At 52.0% G+C, this 26,083-nt stretch overlaps 1 protein-coding gene across 7 annotated transcripts in view; it reads right to left on the reverse strand.

Annotated features, from left to right (window-relative positions):
• GAS7 (growth arrest specific 7) overlaps positions 1-26,083 on the reverse strand; it is a 203,053-nt gene that overhangs the window by 36,097 nt on the left and 140,873 nt on the right. For 5 of the 7 annotated variants that reach the window (XM_082708220.1, XM_082708222.1, XM_082708223.1 and 2 more), the window contains exons 3-5: positions 25,844-25,924; positions 12,380-12,465; positions 364-417 (exon numbers count right to left, since the gene is read on the reverse strand). In XM_082708220.1, the coding sequence (XP_082564346.1) occupies positions 364-417; positions 12,380-12,465; positions 25,844-25,924 (221 nt within the window). The remainder of the gene's footprint in view (positions 1-363; positions 418-12,379; positions 12,466-25,843; positions 25,925-26,083) is intronic. The other 2 variants (XM_082708225.1, XM_082708226.1) reach the window with 1 other exon arrangement.

Here is a 26,083-nt window from a genome sequence, read left to right on the forward strand (position 1 = left end):
AGCAAGGCCCACCCCTTCCAACCCGCCTGGGCATGAGTACCACCCCCCCACCCCCCACCCCCACCGCCCGCCCTGCAAAAATGGCTTCTGCATCATTCCTACCCCGCCTGCACTCGGCTAATCCGGGAGAGAAAAAAGTGAAAGGTGAAATTAACAGGAGACATGGGGCAGGGGGGTGGGGGTAGATTGGGGGTTAGGGGGGAGGCAGGGAGAATTTCGGCAACATCCAAGCTTTGGAACTTCCCAGATGCCAGGCTGGGAATGCACTCAGCGGTCCACATTGCCATGGCAACCGCCCAGCACGGCAGAAAAGCCCCAGCTCACCCCAACCTGTGGGCCCCCCCTCCCCCAGAAGTCGCTTACCGTGATGGTGTTTTCCTTGTTCTGCTTTTTGCCTGGTGAGGAGGATCCCAGGTTCTGGGGAGAGAGGCAAGAGACATCATCGAAGCTGTTCTCCATACTGGACATTTCGGGTTTCTATGCGGGGCTCCCCGAGAAGAGCCCCGTGCTGGGGAAGTTCAGGGATGCGTGTGCTCCCATTAACCCCTAAGTCACCATATTCTGGAAGAGGGCAGGCGGGAGTGTGCCTGACCCCACAATGCTCCTGTGGGGGAGGGGGTTGGCCGGGCTTGCAGGTGAATGAGTGCAAGGAAGCCTCCAGCACAGGCTCCCAGGGAGCAGCTCCAAACCAGGTCTCCCTCCTCCCAGCCCCTGATTTGGGGAGCGAACACATCAGCTGCCCTCTGCTGGTGAGCCGTTCCGCGTGCTGCCTCAATGTGCAGACGCTGCCCCTGGGGGGAGCAGAGAGTTAAAGCAGGCCACCAGCCCCTGGCACCAAGGACTCAGAACACGACTTCTTACTCTGAATGCCCCCGGGGTCCGACATATCCAATCCTCAACCGTGCAATCTGCACGGGACCCCTGGTCAGCTCCGTGAGGTGCTGCTCTCCCGACCCTGAGAGGCAGGAGAGATTTCTCAGCACAGATGCCTTCCTGCTTTTTCATTCATTCAGCCTTTGGATTGCCTTTTTATGTCTTTCCACTTCCAGAAAATAAGCCATGGTCCCAAATACCTCCGAGCCCACGCGTCCCGAGCAGCCTGCCCCAGTCCCAGGATGGTTCTGGGACAGAACATTAAGGATTATCAGCTGAAGACACCACCCTGGTCACAGGAGACTGTGACCCTAAAGGGGAGGACGGTCCATTCTGGGTCTTCGTTGCCCTGCTAGTAGCAGTTTCATTAGTAATTCAAGAGGGTCTCCGAGCTGGGCATGCGTTGGCCATTCTATCCTGAGCCACTCAATGAGTGGGGAAGGGGGCTCACCAAGGCACTGTTGGGGTCATTAAAGGGACCCACAGCCTTCTTTCTCTGGCAGAACCTTAGGATGTGAATGGCAGAGAGGTTTCTCAGCCAGCCTTGGGGAACCAGCCGTCCCATCCGAGGCCAGCAGAGCCCTGGACCACCGGCAGGATGAACATCTGGCCATAGGGGTCAGCCCTGCCTCAGGACCCCCTCTGCTCAGCACACAAAACGGGGAGCCTGACAGAGCTCTGCTCACAGTGTGCTAATCCCCTTACTCCTGTCCAGACCCACCTGGGCTGGTAAGGAAAGTCTGTTCACGGAACTCGATACCCTAAGAGCATTGCAGACAAGGGTTCCCTGCCAAGTCACATGACTTCTCTCACTTTCACTGGTTGCTCTCAGTGGTCCACAGGCTTTGGAGGGCATAAGAATGAGCAGGAATTGGCCCTAAATCAGGTCACAACCGCACCTCCCAGAGCTGACCCAGCAGCTCTCCGGGGAGCCAGCGCCTCTGAAGCAGAGCCTGGGGGCCTTTGCTGGGGACATGCTGATCTACGTTCTGTCATGCATCAAGGCTCCCCTACTTCTAACAGCCGCTCCAGCAGCCCCAGCAGGCTCTGGGGCGACCTCAGGCTTGTGACCAACCACAGCTTCTGCAGACATTTTCAAACCATTGGCGCATCCAGTTCGCCTACCCTGGACCCTCCTGGGCTATCAGTGGTACCCCAGGGCATTTGCCCAAACTGGACCACTGGGGAGGAGGAAGGAGGCCACGAGGTAGGAGCTTAGGTGCTGCTATCCTGCGACAGAGGCAGGGATCTCCTGTAGGCTCATTCGTGCCGGGGGGGGGGGGGCTGCGGGAGGGGAGCCTTGGGTGTGGTCAACAGAGGAAATTAGAGCCCCAGGCTGAATATCACTTCCCTCTATATTCTTCCAGCTCCCCACGTGGAGGCTGGGGACACCCTCTTCTTTTCCAAGCGTGTCTGCAGGGGTGGAGAAAGATCTCCATCACCCACAAACCCGGATTTGGGGACCACTGTGTCTGAGACTCTATGGAAGGAAGCCGGACACAGAGGTGGCCATCCTCCCCGTAACTCGGGCCGAGACAGCAGTGCAAGTAATGGCATTGTAGGGGGGCATTCAGTGTGTGGGTGTGACCACCTTCCCCCTCTCTGCCCTCCTGGTGGGATGGTCTCAACCAGGGCTGACCAGGGGATGACCCCAGGCTCTTCTGGGCACCCTGGGCTCTGGGCTTGTTGCTGATAGCCTGTGGCTTTCTTCCATCATCCACATAAATATATGTCATATATATACCATACACATATATCTCCACATATCATACACACACACACACACACACACACACCGGTAGCACTTCACGAAAGGGCCCCAAAGGAATGACTCCTCCATCACTGGGAGACCACCTACTAGCTGGAAGTTGGTTTCTAAATATTATTCTATACTAAGAGGAACAGGGTTCCTTGGGAGAAATGGCTCGTTCCAGATGTTCCAGATCTGGAACATCTTAATTATTCTGGAAGGTTAGAGACCATGCAAAGAACGATATGATCTACGCAAAAGGACCCTGGCGCCAGCAGAGAGAAGTTCCAACAAGCCAAATTTGGGACAATTTGAGCCTGAGCCTAATTATGAATAATGACTACAAATGAGTAACTTCAAAAGGCAGGAGGGGGGCAGTATTTCTTTATGGAAGAATGCCCATAAAAATGGATAAAGCATCCCCAAATCACCATTTAAAAAAAAAGAATTTATTTATTTATTTGACACAGAGAGATCACAAATAGGCAGAGAGGCAGGCAGAGAGAAAGGGGAAAGCAGGCTCCCTGCTGAGCAGAGAGCCCGATGTGGGGCTCGATCCCAGGACCCTGATACCATGACCTGAGCCAAAGGCAGAGGCTTAACCCACTCAGCCACCAGGTGCTCCCCAAAATCACCATTCACAAACCCCAAAGTCAAAAATGGATTCAGGCCATGGTCACCAAGAATGCTCAAAGGACTGAATGAAAAGCCTGTGAAGGAACAGAATATGCCCATGGTGTCACCCTGTCCCCCCACGATGCCCCCCGCCCAGATTACCGGCTAATCAGAAAGGGAAAGCATACCCTTACAAAGGGATCATTAAAAGGGAGCTCAAACTCCCGGTTAACATGGAGGGTAGGATGCTAACCTGGGAAGCCCCAGGTGGTAGACATTCTTGCCAGAGCTGTGAGCCCCAAGTCTAAGCAGAAGAAAACAATTACACTAAGCACGGGGGTCATTCTAAACTAACCCAGACTCTTCCCAGATAGAGTCACCGTGCAGTAAGATGGAAGACCAAATGTGTGGCGAATACGGTCCAGATTAAAAGAAGCTAAAAGCCAGAAATGAGAGGAGACGGTAAATCCCCAGATGGAATACTATTGGGCCATAGAAAAGGAACACCGTTGCTAACACACCTGCAACAGTCACGGCCCTTGAAACACTGTTGTAAGTGCAAGAAGCCAGACCCAAGAGACCACATGGGGTTCACGTCCACATATATGCAGAGGCAAATCCACGGAGGCAGAAAGTACATTAGTGGGTGCCAAAGGCTTTTGGGGCCTGGAGTGATGAAAATGCTCTAAAATTGTGATGATGGCTGTGTAAATCTATGACCTCCATGCTGTGCGTCTTAAATGGGCAAATTGTAGACTGTGTGAATTTCACCTCAATATTTCAATAAACAGGGAAACTAAAGCTATCCAGCCAACAATATAACAACGTACATGCGAACCTGGAATGGACCCTGCCCTGGGGAGAAAAGCAGCTATAAAAGACATGTTGTGGACAAGAGGGGAGTTTGGATATGAATTATAGATATTAGATGATAACACCCAATTAATGTCTTCTTAAGTGGGCTAATGACACTAAGGTCATGCCTTCCCCTACCTAGGCATACTCTGAAATGTTCCCAATTAAAACAATATGTCAGGGGGCGCCCGGGTGGCTCATCTGGTTAAGCGTTGGTCCTTCAGCTCAGGTCCTGATCCTGGGGTCCTGGGTTCGAGCCCTGTGTTGGGTTCTCGGCTCAGCAGGGAGCCTGCTTCTCCCTCTCTCTCTGCTACTCCCCCCCTGCTTGTCCTCTCTGTCAAATAAGTAAAGTAAAATAAAATAAAATAAAAATAAAATAAATAATAATAATAATAAAATAAAAATAAAATAAAACAGTATGTCAGGACTTTGCTTTCACATAATCCTGGGGGAGGGGGCAGGGGGAGGGAATGGGGATATAAATGAAACAAGATTGGATCAATAATCATCGCAGTGAAACGACTAGTCCCTAGGACTTTATTATACCATGCCTTCTCCTTTTCTTTTCTTTTTTTTTTTTTAAATTATTTATTTATTTATTTGACAGAGAGAGAGCAATCACAAGTAGGCAGAGAGGCAGTCAGAGAGAGAGGAGGAAATAGGCTCCCTGCTGAGCAGAGAGCCCAATGTGGGCCTCGATCCCAGGACCCTGGGATCATGACCTGAGCTGAAAGCAGAGGCTTTAACCCACTGAGCCACCCAGGCGCCCAGCCTTCTCCTTTTCTGAATGTTTGCTAATACTTGTTGTTGTTTGGTTTGGTTTGGTTTTAATGGCTGTTGCCTATGATTCTAGAAAGTTGTACTCCTTTCCTTCTTAAAAGTCCCTCCCCAGCCTGGTCTCCTCCTCTGGCCTGGGCCACTCTGCTGTTACGGTGAGGTGAGGACCCGCGGGGGGATGGTGCCCTACAAAACAGAGCTGGGGAAACCAGAGGGCGCTGTTCACAACTGACCCGCGGGGAGCCTGGGCTGGGTGGGTCTTCTGACCCGATCTCCTGGGCCCGTGAATAGCCTGAGTCCCACCTCCTCGGCAGGCGGGATCCAGAATGAAACCTCTCAATGACTTCCTGGCACCACTGGAATAAACCCAAACTCCTCACAATAGGTTTGCAGACTCCTCCAGCACCCCCCACCGCCCCGCACCTGCTGATTCAGTAAATCACACCCCCGTCAGCCTCTGCAGGTTTGTTGAAACCGCGGCTCTCCTTCCCCTCCTCTAGGCATCCACATGTGCTGTTCCCTCCACCCAGAAGGCTATTCCCCACCCCCACCCTGGGCTAAGCTAACCATCTTACTGTGTCCAGTCTCAGCTGACCATGTCGTCTTCCATAGCTCATCACGGATGTTTCCAGCACCCCCACGGCCACCCGAGCAGGTGCCCAGAGCACATACTTCCTCCAGCGTTTACCACGGCCCACATGAAAGCTCCGGTCTTCTCTGGCACCAGCTACAAGCCTCAACCAAGGCAGGGGCTCTGTCTGCCTGTGACTCGGTGCCTGGGCCACGGAAGAGACGCTCAAAGGAACACATGTCAGTGGACTGGGGGGGCGGGTCCCGGTAGGTGGGTGAGTTTCAGTATCTTACCTCCACCTCAAGCCCCCTTCTCCATTCGGACCCTTAAGTTTCCAAGCCCTTGGTCCCACCCCTTCCTCCTCTCCCATACAGGAAAGCACGACAATGGAAAGGGTTTCACAAAAAGGCGTGGGCTCGTCCCTCGCCTGCTCCTCATGCACAGGGATCAGAGGGATCCCGCCACAGGGCAGGTGGGCAGGGACAGGCCAGGACGTGCTTCTGCAAAGGCCAGAGAAACTTTCAGCTTCTGATGTCCCGGCCCCGCAGTCCGGTGGGCCCCATTTATCCAGTATCTGGGAAGCCCACCCCAGGGTTGCAGGCCAGAAACCTCCACTGGGTGGCGCCAGATCCCCATCACCTGTGCCCTGCCATCTGGTCTCCCAGGACTGGGGGAGGAGAGGGCAGTCCAGCCCCAGACCGGAGGCAGTGGGCACACGTTCCCCCCACCCACATTGTCATTTCCCTGATAAGCTTGCTTGAGGGATACCAGCTCACCGAAAAGAGAACACACAGGGCTTGGGGCATACCCTGGGCAAGCGTTTTGATCTGCCCCCGACCCTATATCTCAAATGGCCCTGAGCTGGTTTGCTCATTTGTTCATTCTTCCGGTATTACTATGCCTTCATCGTTGTCCATTACAACCGGCAGCGCGGGACCGTGTGAGTCAATACTAGGCATGCTCAAGGGCGCTGTATAGATCAGGGATCATCTGTTGACCGCACTCTGTATAAGCACTAAAACTTCTCATCCTGTTTCTGTGATTGGCCCCGAGCACCTTTGTGGAGAGCCTTGCACGGCCTAAAAAAATGACACGCTACCTTCCAGTTCTGGGAACTGGTGAGCGACCGTATTGGCTCTCTCCGCGCTGCGTGACTTATTCCTGTTACTCCGACAATACCTCAACTCTCCCCATTATGGTCCAGAAAGAATGCACTCCCCCTGCTCCTTAAAGCAGCCGCTCCCTGCCCCCTCCTGGGTCTCCACAGGATGGCCCCACATCCCCAAATACGGGTAGCCTGCTTCTCCTAATGCGCCAGGTACCTGCCTCCTAACTCAAGTAAAATGTGTTCATTTTAGGAAACGTGAAAGATTCTGCAACGTATAAAGAGAAAGTTCTTCAGACCAAGGTCTCTTGACCTCAACACCACTGTGTTTTTGAACTGGTTAATTCTTTGTGGCTGGCGGGGGTGGGAAGTGGGGGGGCTGTCCTGTGCCCTGTGGGATGACTGGTCATATTCCAGAACCTTCCTCACTATGCCCCGGTCCCCAGCGGTGACGACCAACACGTCTCCAGACAAATGTCCCCACGGAGCATCACGCTTAGCTGCAGAGAGGACCAACATCACCATTCTCATTTCTTTTTCTCCGCATCCTTCGTCTTCACGAACCTGTGAGTTTCCTCCTCCCGAGCGACCCTGGCTGTGTAATGGAGTGGGCGTGTTGCATTTCCTGCTCGGCATCAGGTTTTGTCTTTTCTTCAATTCGTCAACTTTTCTTCAAAAATGGGCTTTCGCGTCCGCGTGAGAGAGCGGGCTGGCTGTGCAGTACCAGATGCCACCCTACCCCTCCCCCCCGCCACTGGACACTTCTGTTGGGTCCCCTGCCGCAGGGCCGTAAATAATGCTTGAGGGAACACTGGCCACACCAATCGGAATCCCTGAATATCTTCCAAGAACAGATGCTGCATGGGGATATTCCCAGGCCCAAGCAGCTTCTGAGAAGTTTCAATCAATATACATTAAAAAAAAAAAAATTAAAAAGTTCGGGAACAATTGCACAGTATTTTGGGGCTGGGTGGGGGGGAGCACTGGTTTTTGGGGGGCGGTATGTTATAACACAGCAGAACTTGGGCTGATGGCTTCAGAAAGCCGTCCACAGCCAGGTGGTAAATTAGCTTCTTTCCAAATAAACTGACAAGAGTCTGTGCTGGAAAGGCTGGGGCAGGTGGGGCGCTCAGCAGAAAACACACAGTGCCAGGGCTGCGTGCGATGCGTGACCTGGGCAGGGGCATGAAGGGGACACGCCAACATACACTGTGTACTATTGACCAGACCCAGACCCTCCTGGCTCGGGCACAGTCCCCTCACCATCACCAGCATCAGCATCACCAGCATCACCAGCATCAGCATCACCAGTATCACCAGCATCAGCATCACCAACATCACCAGCATTAGCATCACCAGCATCACCAGCATCAGCATCACCAACATCACCAGCATCAGCATCACCAGCATCACCAGCATCACCAGTATCACCAGCATCAGCATCAGCATCACCAGCATCACCAGCATCAGCATCACCAGCATCACCAGCATCACCAGCATCAGCATCACCAGCATCACCAGCATCAGGATCACCAGCATCAGTATCACCAGTATCACCAGCATCAGCATCACCAACATCACCAGCATCAGCATCACCAGCATCACCAGCATCAGCATCACCAACATCACCAGCATCAGCATCACCAGCATCACCGGCATCAGCATCACCAACATCACCAGCATCAGCATCACCAGTATCACCAGTATCACCAGCATCAGCATCACCAACATCACCAGCATCAGCATCACCAGCATCACCAGCATCAGCATCACCAACATCACCAGCATCAGCATCACCAGCATCACCAGCATCAGCATCACCAACATCACCAGCATCAGCATCACCAGTATCACCAGCATCAGCATCACCAGCATCACCAGCATCACCAGTATCACCAGCATCAGCATCACCAACATCACCAGCATCAGCATCACCAGTATCACCAGCATCAGCATCACCAACATCACCAGCATCAGCATCACCAGCATCACCAGCATCAGCATCACCAGTATCACCAGCATCAGCATCACCAACATCACCAGCATTAGCATCACCAGCATCACCAGCATCAGCATCACCAACATCACCAGCATCAGCATCACCAGCATCACCAGCATCACCAGTATCACCAGCATCAGCATCAGCATCAGCATCAGCATCACCAGCATCAGCATCACCAGCATCACCAGCATCACCAGCATCAGCATCACCAGCATCACCAGCATCAGGATCACCAGCATCAGTATCACCAGTATCACCAGCATCAGCATCACCAACATCACCAGCATCAGCATCACCAGCATCACCAGCATCAGCATCACCAACATCACCAGCATCAGCATCACCAGTATCACCAGCATCAGCATCACCAACATCACCAGCATCAGCATCACCAGCATCACCAGCATCAGCATCACCAACATCACCAGCATCAGCATCACCAGTATCACCAGCATCAGCATCACCAACATCACCAGCATCAGCATCACCAGCATCACCAGCATCAGCATCACCAACATCACCAGCATCAGCATCACCAGCATCAGCATCACCAGCATCACCAGCATCAGCATCACCAACATCACCAGCATCAGCATCACCAGTATCACCAGCATCAGCATTACCAGCATCACCAGCATCACCAGTATCACCAGCATCAGCATCACCAACATCACCAGCATCAGCATCACCAGTATCACCAGCATCAGCATCACCAACATCACCAGCATCAGCATCACCAGCATCACCAGCATCAGCATCACCAACATCACCAGCATTAGCATCACCAGCATCACCAGCATCAGCATCACCAACATCACCAGCATCAGCATCACCAGCATCAGCATCACCAGCATCACCAGCATCAGCATCACCAACATCACCAGCATCAGCATCACCAGTATCACCAGCATCAGCATCACCAGCATCACCAGCATCACCAGTATCACCAGCATCAGCATCACCAACATCACCAGCATCAGCATCACCAGTATCACCAGCATCAGCATCACCAACATCACCAGCATCAGCATCACCAGTATCACCAGCATCAGCATCACCAGCATCACCAGCATCAGCATCACCAACATCACCAGCATCAGCATCACCAGCATCACCAGCATCAGCATCACCAACATCACCAGCATCAGCATCACCAGCATCACCAGCATCACCAGTATCACCAGCATCAGCATCAGCATCACCAGTATCACCAGCATCAGCATCACCAGCATCACCAGCATCACCAGCATCAGCATCACCAGCATCACCAGCATCAGGATCACCAGCATCAGTATCACCAGTATCACCAGCATCAGCATCACCAACATCACCAGCATCAGCATCACCAGCATCACCAGCATCAGCATCACCAACATCACCAGCATCAGCATCACCAGTATCACCAGCATCAGCACCACCAGCATCACCAGCATCACCAGTATCACCAGCATCAGCATCAGCATCACCAGTATCACCAGCATCAGCATCACCAACATCACCAGCATCAGCATCACCAGCATCACCAGCATCAGCATCACCAACATCACCAGCATCAGCATCACCAGCATCAGCATCACCAGCATCAGCATCACCAGCATCACCAGCATCAGCATCACCAGCATCAGCATCACCAGCATCAGCATCGCCAGCATCACCAGCATCAGCATCACCAACATCACCAGCATCAGCATCACCAGTATCACCAGCATCAGCATCACCAGCATCACCAGCATCACCAGCATCAGCATCACCAGCATCACCAGCATCAGGATCACCAGCATCAGTATCACCAGTATCACCAGCATCAGCATCACCAACATCACCAGCATCAGCATCACCAGCATCACCAGCATCAGCATCACCAACATCACCAGCATCAGCATCACCAGTATCACCAGCATCAGCACCACCAGCATCACCAGCATCACCAGTATCACGAGCATCAGCATCAGCATCACCAGTATCACCAGCATCAGCATCACCAACATCACCAGCATCAGCATCACCAGCATCACCAGCATCAGCATCACCAACATCACCAGCATCAGCATCACCAGCATCAGCATCACCAGCATCACCAGCATCAGCATCACCAGCATCACCAGCATCAGCATCACCAGCATCAGCATCACCAGCATCAGCATCGCCAGCATCACCAGCATCAGCATCACCAACATCACCAGCATCAGCATCACCAGTATCACCAGCATCAGCACCACCAGCATCACCAGCATCACCAGTATCACCAGCATCAGCATCACCAACATCACCAGCATCAGCATCACCAGCATCACCAGCATCAGCATCACCAACATCACCAGCATCAGCATCACCAGCATCAGCATCACCAGTATCACCAGCATCAGCATCACCAGTATCACCAGCATCAGCATCACCAACATCACCAGCATCAGCATCACCAGCATCAGCATCACCAGTATCACCAGCATCAGCATCACCAGTATCACCAGCATCAGCATCACCAGCATCACCAGCATCAGGATCACCAGCATCAGCATCACCAGTATCACCAGCATCAGCATCACCAGCATCAGCATCACCAGCATCACCAGCATCAGGATCACCAGCATCAGCATCACCAGTATCACCAGCATCAGCATCACCAGCATCACCAGCATCAGCACCCCCAGCATCACCAGCATCACCAGCATCATCAGGCATCACTCCGGGGACTGCCTGGCCTCAGGATCCTTCCTAGGCGTCTCGAATCAGAATCTACATTTTAACAAGAGGCTGGCACGATGAGAGAGTCCATCAGAATGTAAGAAGGCTCGGTCCAAGCGGACGTCCGAATTCTTTTCCAGGATGCCAGCTGAGCCTGATGCTCACCCTCCTAAGACAACTTGAGGAAGTTTCCAGAAAGGAACGCTCTTGCCTGCATGAAAGCTAAGTGTTGCATTTTAAGCCGACCGCAGCAACAGAGCACGAGGTCCTTCTTTCAGTGGCTGGTGCAGGGGACCCACCATTGTGGATAACAAGCATCTACTCTCATTCTGAACACCAGCGACTGTCACTGTCACCATCATCCCCCTGGGGCCCAGAGAGAGCTGGCAGGGCCCGAAGAGGTGGAGCCCTCATTGAGAACATTTTCTGGGTACCGCTGATGGGGAGAATAAATAAGCCACACATCACTTCCTCGGACACGGCCCACCACGGGGCTCGGCACTGAGTCCAGACTGACCGCTCAGTATTCGTGTCACCTACCCGAGTCGCTTAAGCAGCCTGAGACTCGGTGCCCCGCCTGTCAGACGGGAAAGGTACAGACAGGTGTCTGTGCAGGTGTCAACGGACAGGATGACTGAGGAAACAGGACAGGAATGAATCTGAAACCATTCTCTTTCTTCCCATCCCATCATGGTCTCTGTGCTAGATTATTAAAGGTAAGAAAACGTTTTACCGAATCCCCTTCTCCAGAGAGAATATACAAGTCCGGGGGTGGGGGAAAGGGGGTGCGTAGAAGAAGGAAAGTGGCCCGACCCCACCCATTTTCTTAAAGTGATAGAAACCGAGGCGGTGTGTATCAGGAATCCCGACGGCAGGATGGGGCAACCCCTCTGCCCTAACGAAGGTCACAATCCGTCGCCATCAGCCCCACTCCAGCCACCCTCAACCCCTGGAGAAAACCAACAAACCACTGTCGCCTATTCTCCCCCAAGCACAGTACACGGGAATGACCCAGATATACAGCCGCTTTCTATGTGGGGCAGACCCGTGCTGCAGTCGCCTGGACCCCCGTCTGGTGCCGTCTTCAAGACACCTCCGTGGGTCTGCGGAAGGGCAACCCCTACCTCCCGTAAAACGACCCCTTACCTGGGAATCACCGGTGGATTTTCGGACACTCATGTGGGCAGTCTCGGGAGGGTACGCTGGGGTCCCTGACACGTGGTATCCATTCACTGTGGGAGAGAAACACTGCTCAGAGGCCACGCCGGCCACACGCGGGTGACGTCAAGGGCCTGCAGCCGCGGTCCCTGTGCCCACCTCACTGCCTGCCGGCCTCTGAGATGTCTCGCCAAGCCAGGACCATCTCTCCAGGGTTCATGGAGCTGGAGACGGGCCACAAGCATCTCGCTAACCCCCAGCTCCCAAAAGCGGAACTCTCGGGGGACCGTGTTTCTTTCTGAACCGGATGGACAGACAGACGTGCTTCATGATAGGAGGTCACTGCAGTCCTACAGCCGCCACTGGAAATGCCCCATCAGCAGCCACGGGTGCTGATCCAGGGTCGGGCTCTTCCCACGGAGGCCGGCGGCCCCTCCGCCCCCTGCGGGCATGTCCCCAGAGGGGAACCCCCCCACCTCGCCCTCTGTAATGCCAGTATAGAATAGAAAGAACATGGGGTTTACCATGTTCCAAATTTGGTTTTGCCAATTAATAGCCGGAGGGGATCACGGGGCATCCCTTTTGAATCTCAGTTTTCCTAAAGTAAAAAAAAAAAAAAGAAAAGAAAAAGTTCTACCCCAATGACACCCGTGCTCCCAAGGTGTGCTAATCAGCCTGCTCTCTAAGGCAGAGTGGGGGGCTGGCTTGTAGCCTTTGCCAGTTTCCACGGCGCGTTTCCATCAATGTCGATTCAAAGCTCCCAACAATAGCCCTGCATGTTCGTGATGCCACAAGTACGCCCTGGGACCCATGCGATCTTGGTTCCCAGAGCGGGGATGCTGCTCTTTCACAAACATAGTTACGTGAGTTTAGGGGGCCGTTCTTCCTCCGTGAGCCTCAACTTCCAGATCTGTGAGATGGGGATAATTCTACCCAGCCTTGAAACTTACTCTGTTGGCATGAAAATCAAACGGTGGCAGTACTTGCCAAAGGAGGCTTTGAGTCGGGAAGTAATTCATGAGAAGGAGAGAGGGTTAGATGGAGGGAGGGGAGGTCACTGCTTCTGCTCCGAATCCCACTGCCTCGAGCCCTAAGCCTGCATGATCTCCAGACGCCAGGGAAGCACGCTTTTGCATGCTGAGGCTTGGAGATTATTGCCACAACATATAGACCATGCAGATGTCCAGAGAAGATAGATATCCTGTGGCGTGGCAGGAAGCAAGGGGAGAGCTTGGCTGAAAGTCACTGACATCTACTGATTTGCTGGAGGCAAGCAATGGGGTGATGTAGACCACCCTGCACAGGACTGCTTTCATGCTGGGGGTGTGCCCCATTCTCCACCATCTGCAGCAAAAAAAAAATCCAGTGCCCCCTGTGGAGCAGAAACAGACCGCTTCTGCAGACCCCTCTGGGTAGCTGGGCATCTCCGTGCTCGGGAGGGCTGGCCTGATACTCTGGGAGAAGGGGGCACACAGACACAGGAAGGCAACAGAAAACCAGGCACGTGGCTGGCCCCCACTGCAACCAAGAAATTAACCCGCATGGCCAGTCACAGCCCTGGCCTGCACTCAGGTCCCTCGGCAGCCGGTTAAATGCTGATGCTCTTCATGAGCCCCCCTGATGTAAGGGGAGGGGGACGTGGGATCCCAGGAGCATCGGAGAACGTTGAGGGGATCAAGAAGAAGCTACTCCTGTTGACATAAGCTACACCGGGGAGGGCACAGACTAATGATCAGTATAATACACGGTGAAGGCGTCATCTTTGAGAACTGCCGTTTATCAAACAGCACAGCACTGAAACGGAGAACACGCATATGCCGGAGAATCTAAAGATGACAGGAGAAAACCTTAGCACACTGCTTTCAGTTGTTAGACTAAAGTAAGGATGTAGACTATCTCAATGCTTCACTGAGAAAGCTGAATGAGGTAGGTATTAAAGATCATGGGCCAAGAACAAAGATAACATCTCTCTTTTTTTTTTTTTTTTTTAGAGGAGCAGAGCAGGGAGCCAAATGTGGGCCTCGATCCCAGGACCCTGAGATCATGACCTGAGCTGAAGGCAGACGCTTCACCGACTGAGCCACCCAGGTGCCCAAGATAACATCTTTTGCCAACATGCCACAGAACATTTAAAAAAGCCTGGGCATATACCAAAGCTACAAACAAGGTCCTGGTAAATCACAAAAGGCATGAATCGCACAGGCCACGATCTTGGACCAGAATGCAGTAAGAGCAAATATTAGTAACTAAAGAGCAAATACACAAGGTCTCCATCCCCCCCCCCCCCAACTTCCAAAATTCTTGGAAATTCAAGAAAATGCCCTCCTGGTATCAGGTCAAAGAAAAATTTAAAACCGTAATTAACACAATATTTAGAAAATAATCAGGAAGAACATATCAAAACAGATGGGATAAGGCTTGAATTCTGTTTGGAGGAACATCTGTAGTCTTCGTTACTCCATTACCAAAACCAAGGAGAAACAAATCAATGGACTGAGCACACAAATTAAGAATGCAGAAAAACTTTTAAAAGCCAATACAGGAAAAAAAAGGAAAACATGAGAAAGGGATACAAGTACAGCCCTAAAAAAGAATGGGTTAGGAAACAGGATGACATCTGCAACTCAGGCGAGTTCTCTTTTTGTGGGGGTCACTGTGAGGAAGGGGGAGAATCACAACAATAAAAAAGCAGGTCAGCCCATCTCATCTGAGCCTGAGAGAGCGCATGAATGCTCAGAATGTGGAATTGGAAAGAAAACATAAGCTGATCTTGTAAGAGATTCTTTTTTAAATATAAGAGCATAGGATTTAGGACTGTGGGCTAATGAATACATAAACGTCCATAAGCACTAAATGAGCAGGGGTGCCTGGGTGGCTCAGTGGGTTGGGCCTCTGCCTTCAGCTCGGGTCGTGATGTCAGGGTCCTGGGATCAAGCCCCACGTCGGGCTCTCTGCTCAGCAGGGAGCCTGCATCCCCCCACCACCTGTGCCTGTCTCTCTGCCTACTTGTGATCTCTCTCTCCCTCTGTCAAATAAATAAATAAATAACTCTTTAAAAAAAAAAAGAACTGAATGATCAAAAATAGTTTCAAAGGATACTAGAAACACCAAAATGAGTAAAACCTTTGAAAAATGAAAAAGGACCCCCTCCGAAAGGCACCGGACCTAGACGGTTGTATGGGCAAATTCGTCCAAACGCTCAACAACAAAATACCTAGACGCAAACTACACTAAGAGTTTGGAAACATGTGTTCAGTATCTCAGTTGATTATACAAAAGTCAGCATTACTCTGATCCTGATAATCTACCAAAGGCAACAACAGAAGAACCAACCCGCCATTCCGTGGGACTACAAAACACGAAATACGTCCATTCTTACCTGAGCAGGTTTTAGCTTGGAAGCGGTCATCACCTTTGGTGATCTCGGGTCCCCGTACACCAAGGCTGTCCCCAGCTCCTTCTGACCCCCACTCCCGCCCCTCATGACACCTAAAAATGCCCCCTCGGTACACCGCTGTCTGTCTTTGCCTCCAGCAGCCGCCAGGCACCCCGCCCGCCGCACGAACAGTGGCCAGGAACTGCCGAACGCAGGGGTATTCTGCTCCTAATCCATTCCCTTGTTCTCACTTCAGTTCTGAGCTGTCAGCTGCTGGCTAATTACTCTCCATGTCAAAACAATTACTGGGAAAGAAAAAATGATTTCCCATCCAACCATGTCTCCCCAACCAGCAGCTCTCCCCTGATCTTCTCTTGCTGTGTTTTCCTCTACCAGTCCCAGGCACACTCAGAAAAGTGATGGGTAGAGAGCTGCACAGTTACGACTCACCCATGAGCATCCCTGATTATTTCTAGTCCCCTGGGCTCTCTCTCAGTTTACCGGGGGTTAGATGCAAACCAAGTAAGGCCAGAAATGGGTGCTTTTGAAGCCTCCAGCCTCCAGGGGGTAGGGTTGGGATTCAAATAAAATTGGTCAAGGACTGTTCATAACCACGGGAACATAACTCAGTCTGCGGATACCCCCCGCCCCCAAAAAAGGAAAATGCCAAATTCAGCTGTTTTTAAGATAAGAAAAAGGGAACCGAAAGCAATTATGTTGTAACTTTCATAATTTCAAACACAAATATAAACACACATGCACACACTTCATTCCTCTTTGTGGGTAGTTAAACAGAGAGAGGGCTTGAGAGAGGAGTCACGAGAGGAGAGGACAGGTATGGGGGTAGAAAGGGAAAGAAGGAGGTCTTCTGGGGGCAGAGGGAGAGCACGTGAGTAAAAACAGGAAAGGAGCATAGCAAGAGCTGTCAGGAGAGGCCACGCAACGGAGAAGACCCAGCAATGCCTGCTGCCCAGAATTCACGCTCCCAGGAGCTCTGCTTCCTTCCCCTCCAGCTACAGCCCCCCAGTTGAGAAAGCTTTGTCCTCCATACCCCACTGTGCACACTTCCATTCCTTAAGAGGCTCCAAGAGTAGACTTGTTCCCTCAAACCAGAAAATCAGCCCTGGAGACGGCCCCCTTTCCACCTCCTTTAGGTCTGGTGCAATCTCTCTCTCTCTTTTTTTTTTTTTTTTTCTGGAATAAACACATACCCTCTTTCCTCAGATTGAAGAGGCCTGGGAGCCCCAAGGCCTTGCCCCTAAAACCCACCCCCTCCTCCAATTCACAGAGTCAACGTGGCGGAACGCGGTGTTTCCCGGGGCGTGCGACACACGACACACATACGGCACGGTGTCTGTTCCACGTGCGAAGCAGTGAACAACCTACCCCCTGGAGGCTGGAGTGAAGGTAGAGGTCAAGTCTTATGATCCAAAGACTTTGGGACAAGTGCTCCTATTATTCAGATAAAATCGCTTTATTATAGGGAGGCCTTTCTACATACAGGCACACCTCAGAGATACTGCACATTGGGGTCCAGACTAATAAAGCAAACATCACAAGAAGGAGAGTCGGACTCAAGTTTTGACTTCTCAGTTCACATAGAAGTTATGTTTACGCTCTACTCTATCAAGTGTGCAGTGACATTGTGTCTAAAATATGCGCATAATTTAATTTAAAAATGCTTTATTGCTAAAAACAACCCAAACCAAACTATTAGCCATCATCTGAGGCCTCCTCTTTTTGCTGCTTGCCTCAGCGTTGATGGCTGCTGACTGCTCAGGGTGGTGGGTGCTGAAGGCTGGGATGACCGTGGCAATTTCTTAAAACAAGACAACAGTGAAATTGGCTGCACCGAGTGGCCTTTTCACAGCTGATTCCTCTGTAGCATGTGACACTGTTTGATAGCATCTGACCCATGGGAGAACCTCTTTCATATTAGAGTCGACTTTATCAACAAAGTTTACAGAATAGTCTCAATGCTTTGTTGTCATCTCAGCAACTTCAGCAGCAGTAGATGCCATCTCGGGAAACCACATTCTATGCTCATCCCTAAGAAGCCACTCGTCATCCGCTGGTTTTGTCATGAGATTGCAGCCATTCAATCCCACCTCCTGGCTCCACTTCCGATTTTAGATCTCCTGCTGTTTCCACCACATCTGCAGTGACCACCTCCATTCGAGTCTTGACCACCCACCCAGACTCATCCTTGGGTGTTGGAATCGACTTCCTCCAAACTCCTGTTTGTGTCGATATTGTGACCTCTTCTCATGCATCATGAACGTTCTTAATGGCACGTAGAAGGGAGAATCCTTTCCAGAAGGTTTTCCATGTACTTTGCCCAGATCTATCAGAGGAATTGTTATGTATGGCAGCTAGAGACTTACAAAATAGGTTTCTTAAATACTGAAGCTTGAAGGTCAAAATGACTCCCTGACCTATGGGGTGCCGATGACTGTCGTGTAGGCGGGAATGCAAACAACACAGATCTCACTGCCCATCTCCATCAGAGCTCTGGGGAGACTGGGTGCATGGTCAATGAGCAGCCATATTTTGAAGAGAATCCTTTTTTCTGAGCAGTGGGCCTCCACGGTGGCTTAAAATATTCAGGAAACTAGGTCATAAACAGATGTGCTGTCGTGCAGGCTTTGTTTGTGCATGGGTAGAGCACAGGCAGAGCAGATCTAGCATCATTCTGAAGAGCTTTGGGATTCTCGGAATGTAAAGGAGCATTGGCTGCAACTTAAAGTCACCAGCTGCATGAGCTCCTCACCAGAGAGTCAGTTGTCTGACCTTTGAAGCTTTGAAACCAGGCATTGACTTCTCCTCTCCAGCTATGAACGTTCTACATGGCATCTTCTTCCACTAGAGGGCAGTTCACCCACACTGAAGATCTGTTGCCGAGTATAGCCACCTTCACTGTTAGCTCAGCTCCATCTTCTGGAGAACCTGCTGCAGGGCTTGCTACTTGACCTTGCCCTTTCACGTCAGGGAGACGGCTTCTTTCCTTAGACCTCCTGCACCAACCCCTGCTCGCTTCAGAATTTTCTTCTGTGGCTTCCTCATCTCTCTCGGCCTTCACGGAATTGAAGAGCGTTAGGGCCTTGCTCTGTGTTAGGCTTCTGGCTTAAGGAAACACTGGGGCTGCTTTGACCTTGTCCAGACCACAGAGACTCTCCAGACTGAAGAAGGCTGTTTCTCTTTCTTGCCATTCGTGTGTTCACCGGAGTAGCAGTGTACTTTCCTTCAAGAACTTTCCTCTGCATTCACCACTTCACGACTTGGCTCGCTTTGGCACAAGAAGCCAAGCTTTCGGCCGATCTTGGCTCTCAAGATGCTTTCCTCACTAAGTGTAACCATTTCCAGGTTGTGATTTCAAGTGAGAGACGCGTGACTCTTCCTTTCCCTTGAACACTTAGAGGCCTCTGTGGGGTTAATTGGCCACATTTCAATATGGTTGTGTCTCAGGGAACAGGAAGGCCGAGGAGAGGAGGAGGTTGGGGCGGGGTGGGGGGAATGGCTGGTCAGTGGAGTGGTCAGAAGACACACCACACTCATCAGTGAAGTTCACTGTCCTATAGGGCACTAGGCTTACGGTCGCCCCAACACAATTACAATAGTAACATCAAAGATCTCCGACCACAGAGCAAGTTCCCACAACAAATATAACTAGAATGAAAAAGCTTGAAAGATCAAGAGCATGGCCCACATGTGACACCGAGACGCAATGTGGGAAAATGCCATTGGGAAACATGGTGCTGACATTCTCGCTGCATGTGGGGTGACCCCAAACCTTCCATCTGCAGAAAACCCAACATCTGTGAAGCCCTACAAAACGGGTACTCACGCATGCCGATGTGCTTGGTGAACCTCAAGCGAGGCAACAGTGTGTGTGTGGTGTTCCCACACTTACATGGACGCAGAGCCCCTGTGGGGCAGAAAAGCAAGTATACCACAGAACCCACTTTGGAAACAGCTGTGGCTGTGTGAAGGCAGGTTTTGAAGTCGGGTGAACCACGTGCCGGGGCCAGTGTTGTGCTCAGCACCTCCGACGGTCCCGTGGGCACGATCCCTGCCTCATGCCCTTACCACAGGCCATGTGGTCGAGGGAGGCTGCATCTACCCAGTCGCTCTGCTTGGGGGAGCAGTGGTACGTTAGAATCTTTGGGCCTAGAAACATCTGTCTGGCCACCTGGTTTTTCATGGTCTTCCCCAACTGTCTAGAATGTAAACTGTATTCCCCAAAATAGAACCCACAATGTATCTGCCCACATGACTGTACATGGTTGAAAGCCTGTGGCTACTGTCTGGGGCTTCAGTGAGATCCTCTGGGGACCAGAACTGATGAGACACAGTGAGGAACATGCGAGCCCCCCTTCCAGTGGGTGGTGCTCCGGTCCCTGGCCTTTCCTGAGTCAATGGTGAGATCTGGCTAAGGGCCATGGAAATGTTCTAGGCATGGTGACTTGCTAACTCTGTAGGACCCAGGGAAGGTCCTGCTTTGCAACTATGTGGGAGAGGGCAGCTGTTAGGGTTTTTTGGTTTAGGGTTTTTTGATTGGGGGTGGGGAGAGGGGGAGCCCCCTGAGCAGAGGCCCCTGGGAAGAAGAGAGCACCTCCTGTCTGGCTACCCCATGTACTCAAAGGAACCTTGCTCACTCCCCTGTGATCTGGAGGCCCGCCCATCAGCTAAGTGTCCCTCAGTGGGGTCAAGCCCGCAGGCTGGGCAAAGCCAGAATGTGAACCCAGGCTTCCTGATAACTCCCACCCCCTCACCAGCAGGGTGACTCACTAGAAGATGGGACTTCCTCCCACCTTTAAGAAACAGAAAAACGAAAGCTCAAATGCACATCCCAGGGTGGGAAGCTCGGAAAGGAACTCACTCGCTCTCTACACCTGCCTCAGCTGATGAGACCAGTGCTAGTCATAGGGAGCTCTTTAAATGCTAACCAATTACATTTATTTATTTTTTAAAAGATTTTCTTTAAAAGATTTTCTTTATTTATTTGGGAGAGAGAGGGAGCACAGAGAAGGAGGAGACGATTCCCTGCTGAGCAGAGAGCCTGATGCGGGGCTCAATCCTAGGGCCCTGAGATCATGACTGGAGCCGAAACCAAGAGTCGGCACTTACCCGACTGAGCCACCCAGGCGCCTTCTAACCAATTAGATATAAAGAAAATATAAGTGCCATATGGTATCCAGGGTTAGAACCCAGAACAGAAAGAGGACATTAGGGGAAAACCTAATGATGTCCACGTAAAATTTAGTTAATGGTGACATACGACGTTCGTTTCCTACTTCCGACAAACGTACCCCAGTCATGTAGGATATTAACCACTGGGGAAACTGAGGCCAGGGCATATAGGAACTCTCTGTACTGGCTTCGTAATTTCTCTGTAAACCTAAAATTACTCCAAAATTTTATAAAAAATATATTAAGTAAAATTAAGCTAAGAATTCTGTTCCTTGGCTGCACTGGACACATTTCACGTGTCCACCAGCCATGCGCCCAGCGCTACCACAGCCGACAGTGTAGACAAAGCACATTTCTGTTATCCTGGAAAGTTCTACTGGACCACGCTACTGTGCACTCTCCTTCATTTTACCCAGTGACACATCCATGAAACTCCTAGAACCTTGTTTTTTACTCTGCCTATAAATCACGGCGTCTATCCTGCACATTAAATCAGCCCAAGGATAATTTTTAATATTCACAGCAGTGACTGAATAGAGCCTTTTCTCTTCAGTTTGGGCTCCAACTTTACAGTTATGTGGACCTCACCCAGAAAACCTGGCGTGGAACACCTCCAGTAAATCTATGGGATAAACACAGCTCCCGACGCTGGTGGTCTTCAAGGAGGTGATGGAGGAAAATTGCCCAGCTCAGTGCTAACCCTCTAAGCGGCACCCAACACTCAAAGAGCAGAATCCTTTTTGTTGGGGGGGGCGGTGCTGGGCATGTTCCCAGATCTCACACCCCTGCCCCCAGGCTGGTCACCTGGCTGGCTCTGCATCCAGCGTCTGACCAACCTGCACCAAGAAGTCAACTGCTGTCTACAGGTGCTCTTCAAGCCTTCTCCATGAGCTCATGAAGCTACAACTTACAAGAGTTGAACCAAGGACCTCCTCACCCTTCTGCCTCCACGAAGGGGAGGCTGCCTGAGCTGGCCTTGGCTGGTTTCCTAGGGGTTCTCATGGATATCTTTCCTGATCTACTTTTCCATGTTCTTCTTCAGAAACGACCATCTAGGATATCTGTGGTCGATGAATGTGGTGGAATTTTCCATGCTGGTCTCACTCCCTACCTCCCACCCTCTACTGCAAGGAATGCCCGTCACTGTTTAACCAGGAGCCATCCTGACACAGCTAAGTACAGCCTGGTAGCTTTGAGAAGGTAGTGTCTCGTGAAGACAAGACATCCCTACTGCATGTCACTCTTACCTTCAGTCCAACTGCCGTGCTCAGGATAAAATCCCACCACATTCCTGCAGCTCAGGGGTCCAGCAGATTCTATCCCTGCTGACTGATCTCCCCTCATCACCTACCACTCTCCCCCTTGTCCCCCACCCTCAAGCCACACTGGCCTGCTTTGTGTTCCAAAGCCCACTAACATCACTCCTGCCCGAGGGCCTTTGCACTGGCTTCTCCCTGGCCCAGAATACTTCACCACCACACCCCCCACCCCACACCCCCCGCACACACCCATCTTCTCCTCACCGGGGCCATCCCTGACTCTGCCATCCCACTCTGTCCCATTGTCTGACTTTAATGCCTTGCATGAGAACATGCAAGGACAATCTGTCCCATGTCACCTTGGCTTGTTTGCCCAAGTTCCCCGCTAGAACGTGGGTTCCTGGGAGCCATTCCAAACTCCGGTGTGGCTCGTCTATGACTTGATCTCAGGTACCGAGAAAAACATCTGGCATAGTCTTTGAAGGAAAGACGTAAAACCCCACCACTCGTGCATTTGCAGAAGCTTGAGTACAAGGGTGGTTGAGATCTGGGTCCCTGACTGGTCCCCAGGAGGGGAGCCGACAACCCCAGGAGTGTGGGGGCAGGAGACGGTTAAGCTCCAGGAACCCCATGTCCCCACCGAGCCCTTCAATCTTCGTAAAGCTGCCTGTAAACGGAATGAGAGAGTATCTGGGAAAAACCTAGCGTGTCCCATAGAGAGAAATGCCTGTGTGGCTACTATTTCATTCTTTAGAGTATAGGTTTTGTTCAAAAGCTAGAAAAGATATCAAAATATCACGGAGGCTCCTAGACCCTCATGGGTAGGACTCTTTCCCTCTCTCCATCCCCAAGCATGGACTCGGAGTTGACAAGTGTCCGTCGCGCGGGGTGGAGAGAAGCAAGACTCGTGACCCACGAAGGCGCAACAGGACCCGAGCCGTGACCTCCCTGCAGGCCCTTGTACTGTGTAAACGGGCCAAACGAGGCCTGGTGAGGAGAATGCAGGGTTCCCGAGGCCCCCAGTCTGACAAGCGGTCATTTCTGTATCTTAACCGAAGACGCCACCACCGGGAGAGGCAGCCTGACGTGCAGAGCCAGGAGGAAAGGAAACCACGAGGCCTCTCCTAGACCGAGGGGGACACGCTGACTGTGGGATGCATCAGATTCCCATAGAACCCACAACAGGTGGGGTTCGGAGGCAGGGAACGAGGCTTCTGTGCATTAGGCTTCTGCCTATCATCATTTCAAGGAGCTGTGGTCTGTCAGCCTGGGACGGAGCTCCTCAACCCTGGCATTACCGACATGTGGGGCTGGAAAAACCCTGGGTAGGGGGGTTCTAAGGCTGCCCTGGGCAATGCATCCCTGGAAAAATCACCCCCAGGGGTGATAACCACTGCGCTAGGGGCAGGAAAACCTACCTAGTTCATACATAACTAGTACCAGTACTAGTAGTACCAGCTAACAAGGGCAGAAAGAAGCAACGGATCAAACAGGGTCTTCATCAGAATGCTGATGGGCCCGCTGCGCCTCCACAGGGCCGGAGAGTAGGCAGAACTTCCAGCTGCCCGTGGCTACAAGACCCTTTTTGGCAGAGAACTTGACAGATCTAGATTCCCCTGGACTTGGGAACAGGTGTCCCAGCACCCTGCAGCTGCAGGCAGAGGAGGGCAAGTCAGTGACCACAGGCTCTGTCCAACACCTTGGTCCTCTTGACAATTCCCATCAGTGGCTCTGACCCTCTCTGCCCATCTCCCTGCTCTTCTCAGCCCCTCTCAGAGCCCCAGTATCCAGCTCCTCCCAGTCCCCCCTTCTGGGGGGACGACCCCCAAACAGCACAGAGGGGACAGGCTGCTGCTGGGGACCACGCCGGGGGGAGGTGACCCCACTAACGTGGACGGCAAGTTCCCTCCCGCCCCAGCAGCTCCACCAGCCCCGCCAGCCCGGCCTCCGTGGCAGGCCACAACAGGCCGAGGCAGCGCACGCCTGACACCCGCATACACCCAGGCCTCCCCGTTATTCCCACTGGCAACTCTGTTGTTAAAAGGAACAAAAACAAAAACACCAGAATGACAACAAGGAAGGCAGCATGCCCGGAACGGCCTGCGTTCCGCACAACAGGTAGGAAGGCTAAATGGGCTCTGGAGACGGGTTCTCACAATACAGGGCTCGCCCCGCCCCTAGGGAATCACAAGCAAATGCCCCATCTCCGTCCTTCCCAAGAGGGTTCCCTCTGTTTGAATTTTTGTTCGAATTTTTTTTTTTAAAGTACAACACGCACACACACAATGTAAATAACAACATGTAAAAAGCCTAGAAAACCTGTGCACCCCATCTCCTGTGCCTCGGCTGATTCCCCAGGCCTCTACTTTCCTCCCATGTTGCTTTTTGAGTTCTCCTGGAGCAATTCTCATTTCCAGAAATAAAATACTTCGGTCATACAGCTCTATATTCTATGCAACATAGAATCTACTTTGAGTGCTCCGTGTATCAGTGGGAGAGCATAGCTAGGGCCCCTCTCCATGAAAGGTCCCACTCTCGGGACCCAAGACCCTTCCTCTGACCCAAAGGTTAAAAGTGGTTTGTCCTTTCTTCCCCGGTCTGCACACACGCGCTCACACAGTCAGGCAGCCCCTCATTCGGATATTATTTTGGCTTTTGCCTTGGTCACCTCTGATGGGCTAGGGAAGCTCCGTAGACCTCCGATGACCTGAGGTCCCGTGAAGGTCGTACAGGCTCTCACCACCCTCCACGTGGGCTCCTGCTTCTCCCCTCCTTACCCTACCCCTCCCGCGTGCCTCCCCACCTCAGTCCAGCTACAGCAGGTGGCCACCAGTTTCAAAGCTGCCAGCGTTTAAATTCCAGGCCACCACCAGAACCACGACTTCCGGGCTTTGCTGCCTGGTTGACGCATAAAGTCCAAAGACCAACAAATGGGGTTCACGCCCACCCTGGGATTGTGGGGACATTCGTGAGTTCCTGCAACACTGAAGTCAGCCCGTGTCTGGGAACTGATTCCACAGAAGACAAGAGGGGACAAAGTGTCGACCCTCAGGGAGCATACAGTCTAGTATGGGAGTGCCACAGCCAATGGCGTGGGTGTCCTCTGAGGGCTGGGATCCAGATGGATGGGTCAAGGGCTCTAAATCAACCTGCTCCTGGAAAGGAAGGTCGACCTCAACCACCTCCACTTGATTGCCTTTGCAGACAGAGAACTCACACCCTGCCAGCAATCCCAAGTGCCTTCTAGAACATTCTATTTGAAAGCTACCCTGTAAAAATCTGCCTCTGTTAACTTTTACTCCTGGATGCATTCCGAACAGTGCAGGAAATTCTGCCCCCACTTTGGGTACCCAGACCAGCAGACAGTTTACAGCCCTGAGGTCTCACCTCCCCTGGCCATCTTCCCTCCCTAAGCACCTGATAGGGAGGGAGGGTCAGGTTGCTGCTGACACAGCCAGGGGCAGCCCATCCTCCTAGCCCTCTAACTTGCTCCCTGGGTTTGGCCAGTAAGATCCCTAGCCAGGTTCCAGACCCCAGAACCCAGAGTCTTGGCTTTTCCAGGGAAGGTGGGTCTGTGTGCCCCTGACCCCCACCAACAGTTGCCCCAAAGGAGTGAGTTGACCATACCTGTTGGAGGCAGAGAGCTCCTGTGAGGGCCAGGGCTGGCTGGAATCCCAGGAGAACTGCTGGGACGTTCCCAGGTGGTCTCTGGTCAAAGAAAGAAACACAGTCACTTTGAGAGGCTCATAGGGCAAAATCGCAGAGGGTCCCAGAGCAGAGCTGGAAAATGTAGAGTCCTGGCCAGCCACCTTCCTGGCCAACCCCTGGGAAGCAGGAGCTGGCTTTCTGCCCCACGTCATCCCCCTT

The sequence above is a fragment of the Mustela nivalis genome (assembly GCF_964662115.1).
Source record: "Mustela nivalis genome assembly, chromosome: 17".
Lineage (NCBI taxonomy): Eukaryota > Metazoa > Chordata > Mammalia > Carnivora > Mustelidae > Mustela > Mustela nivalis.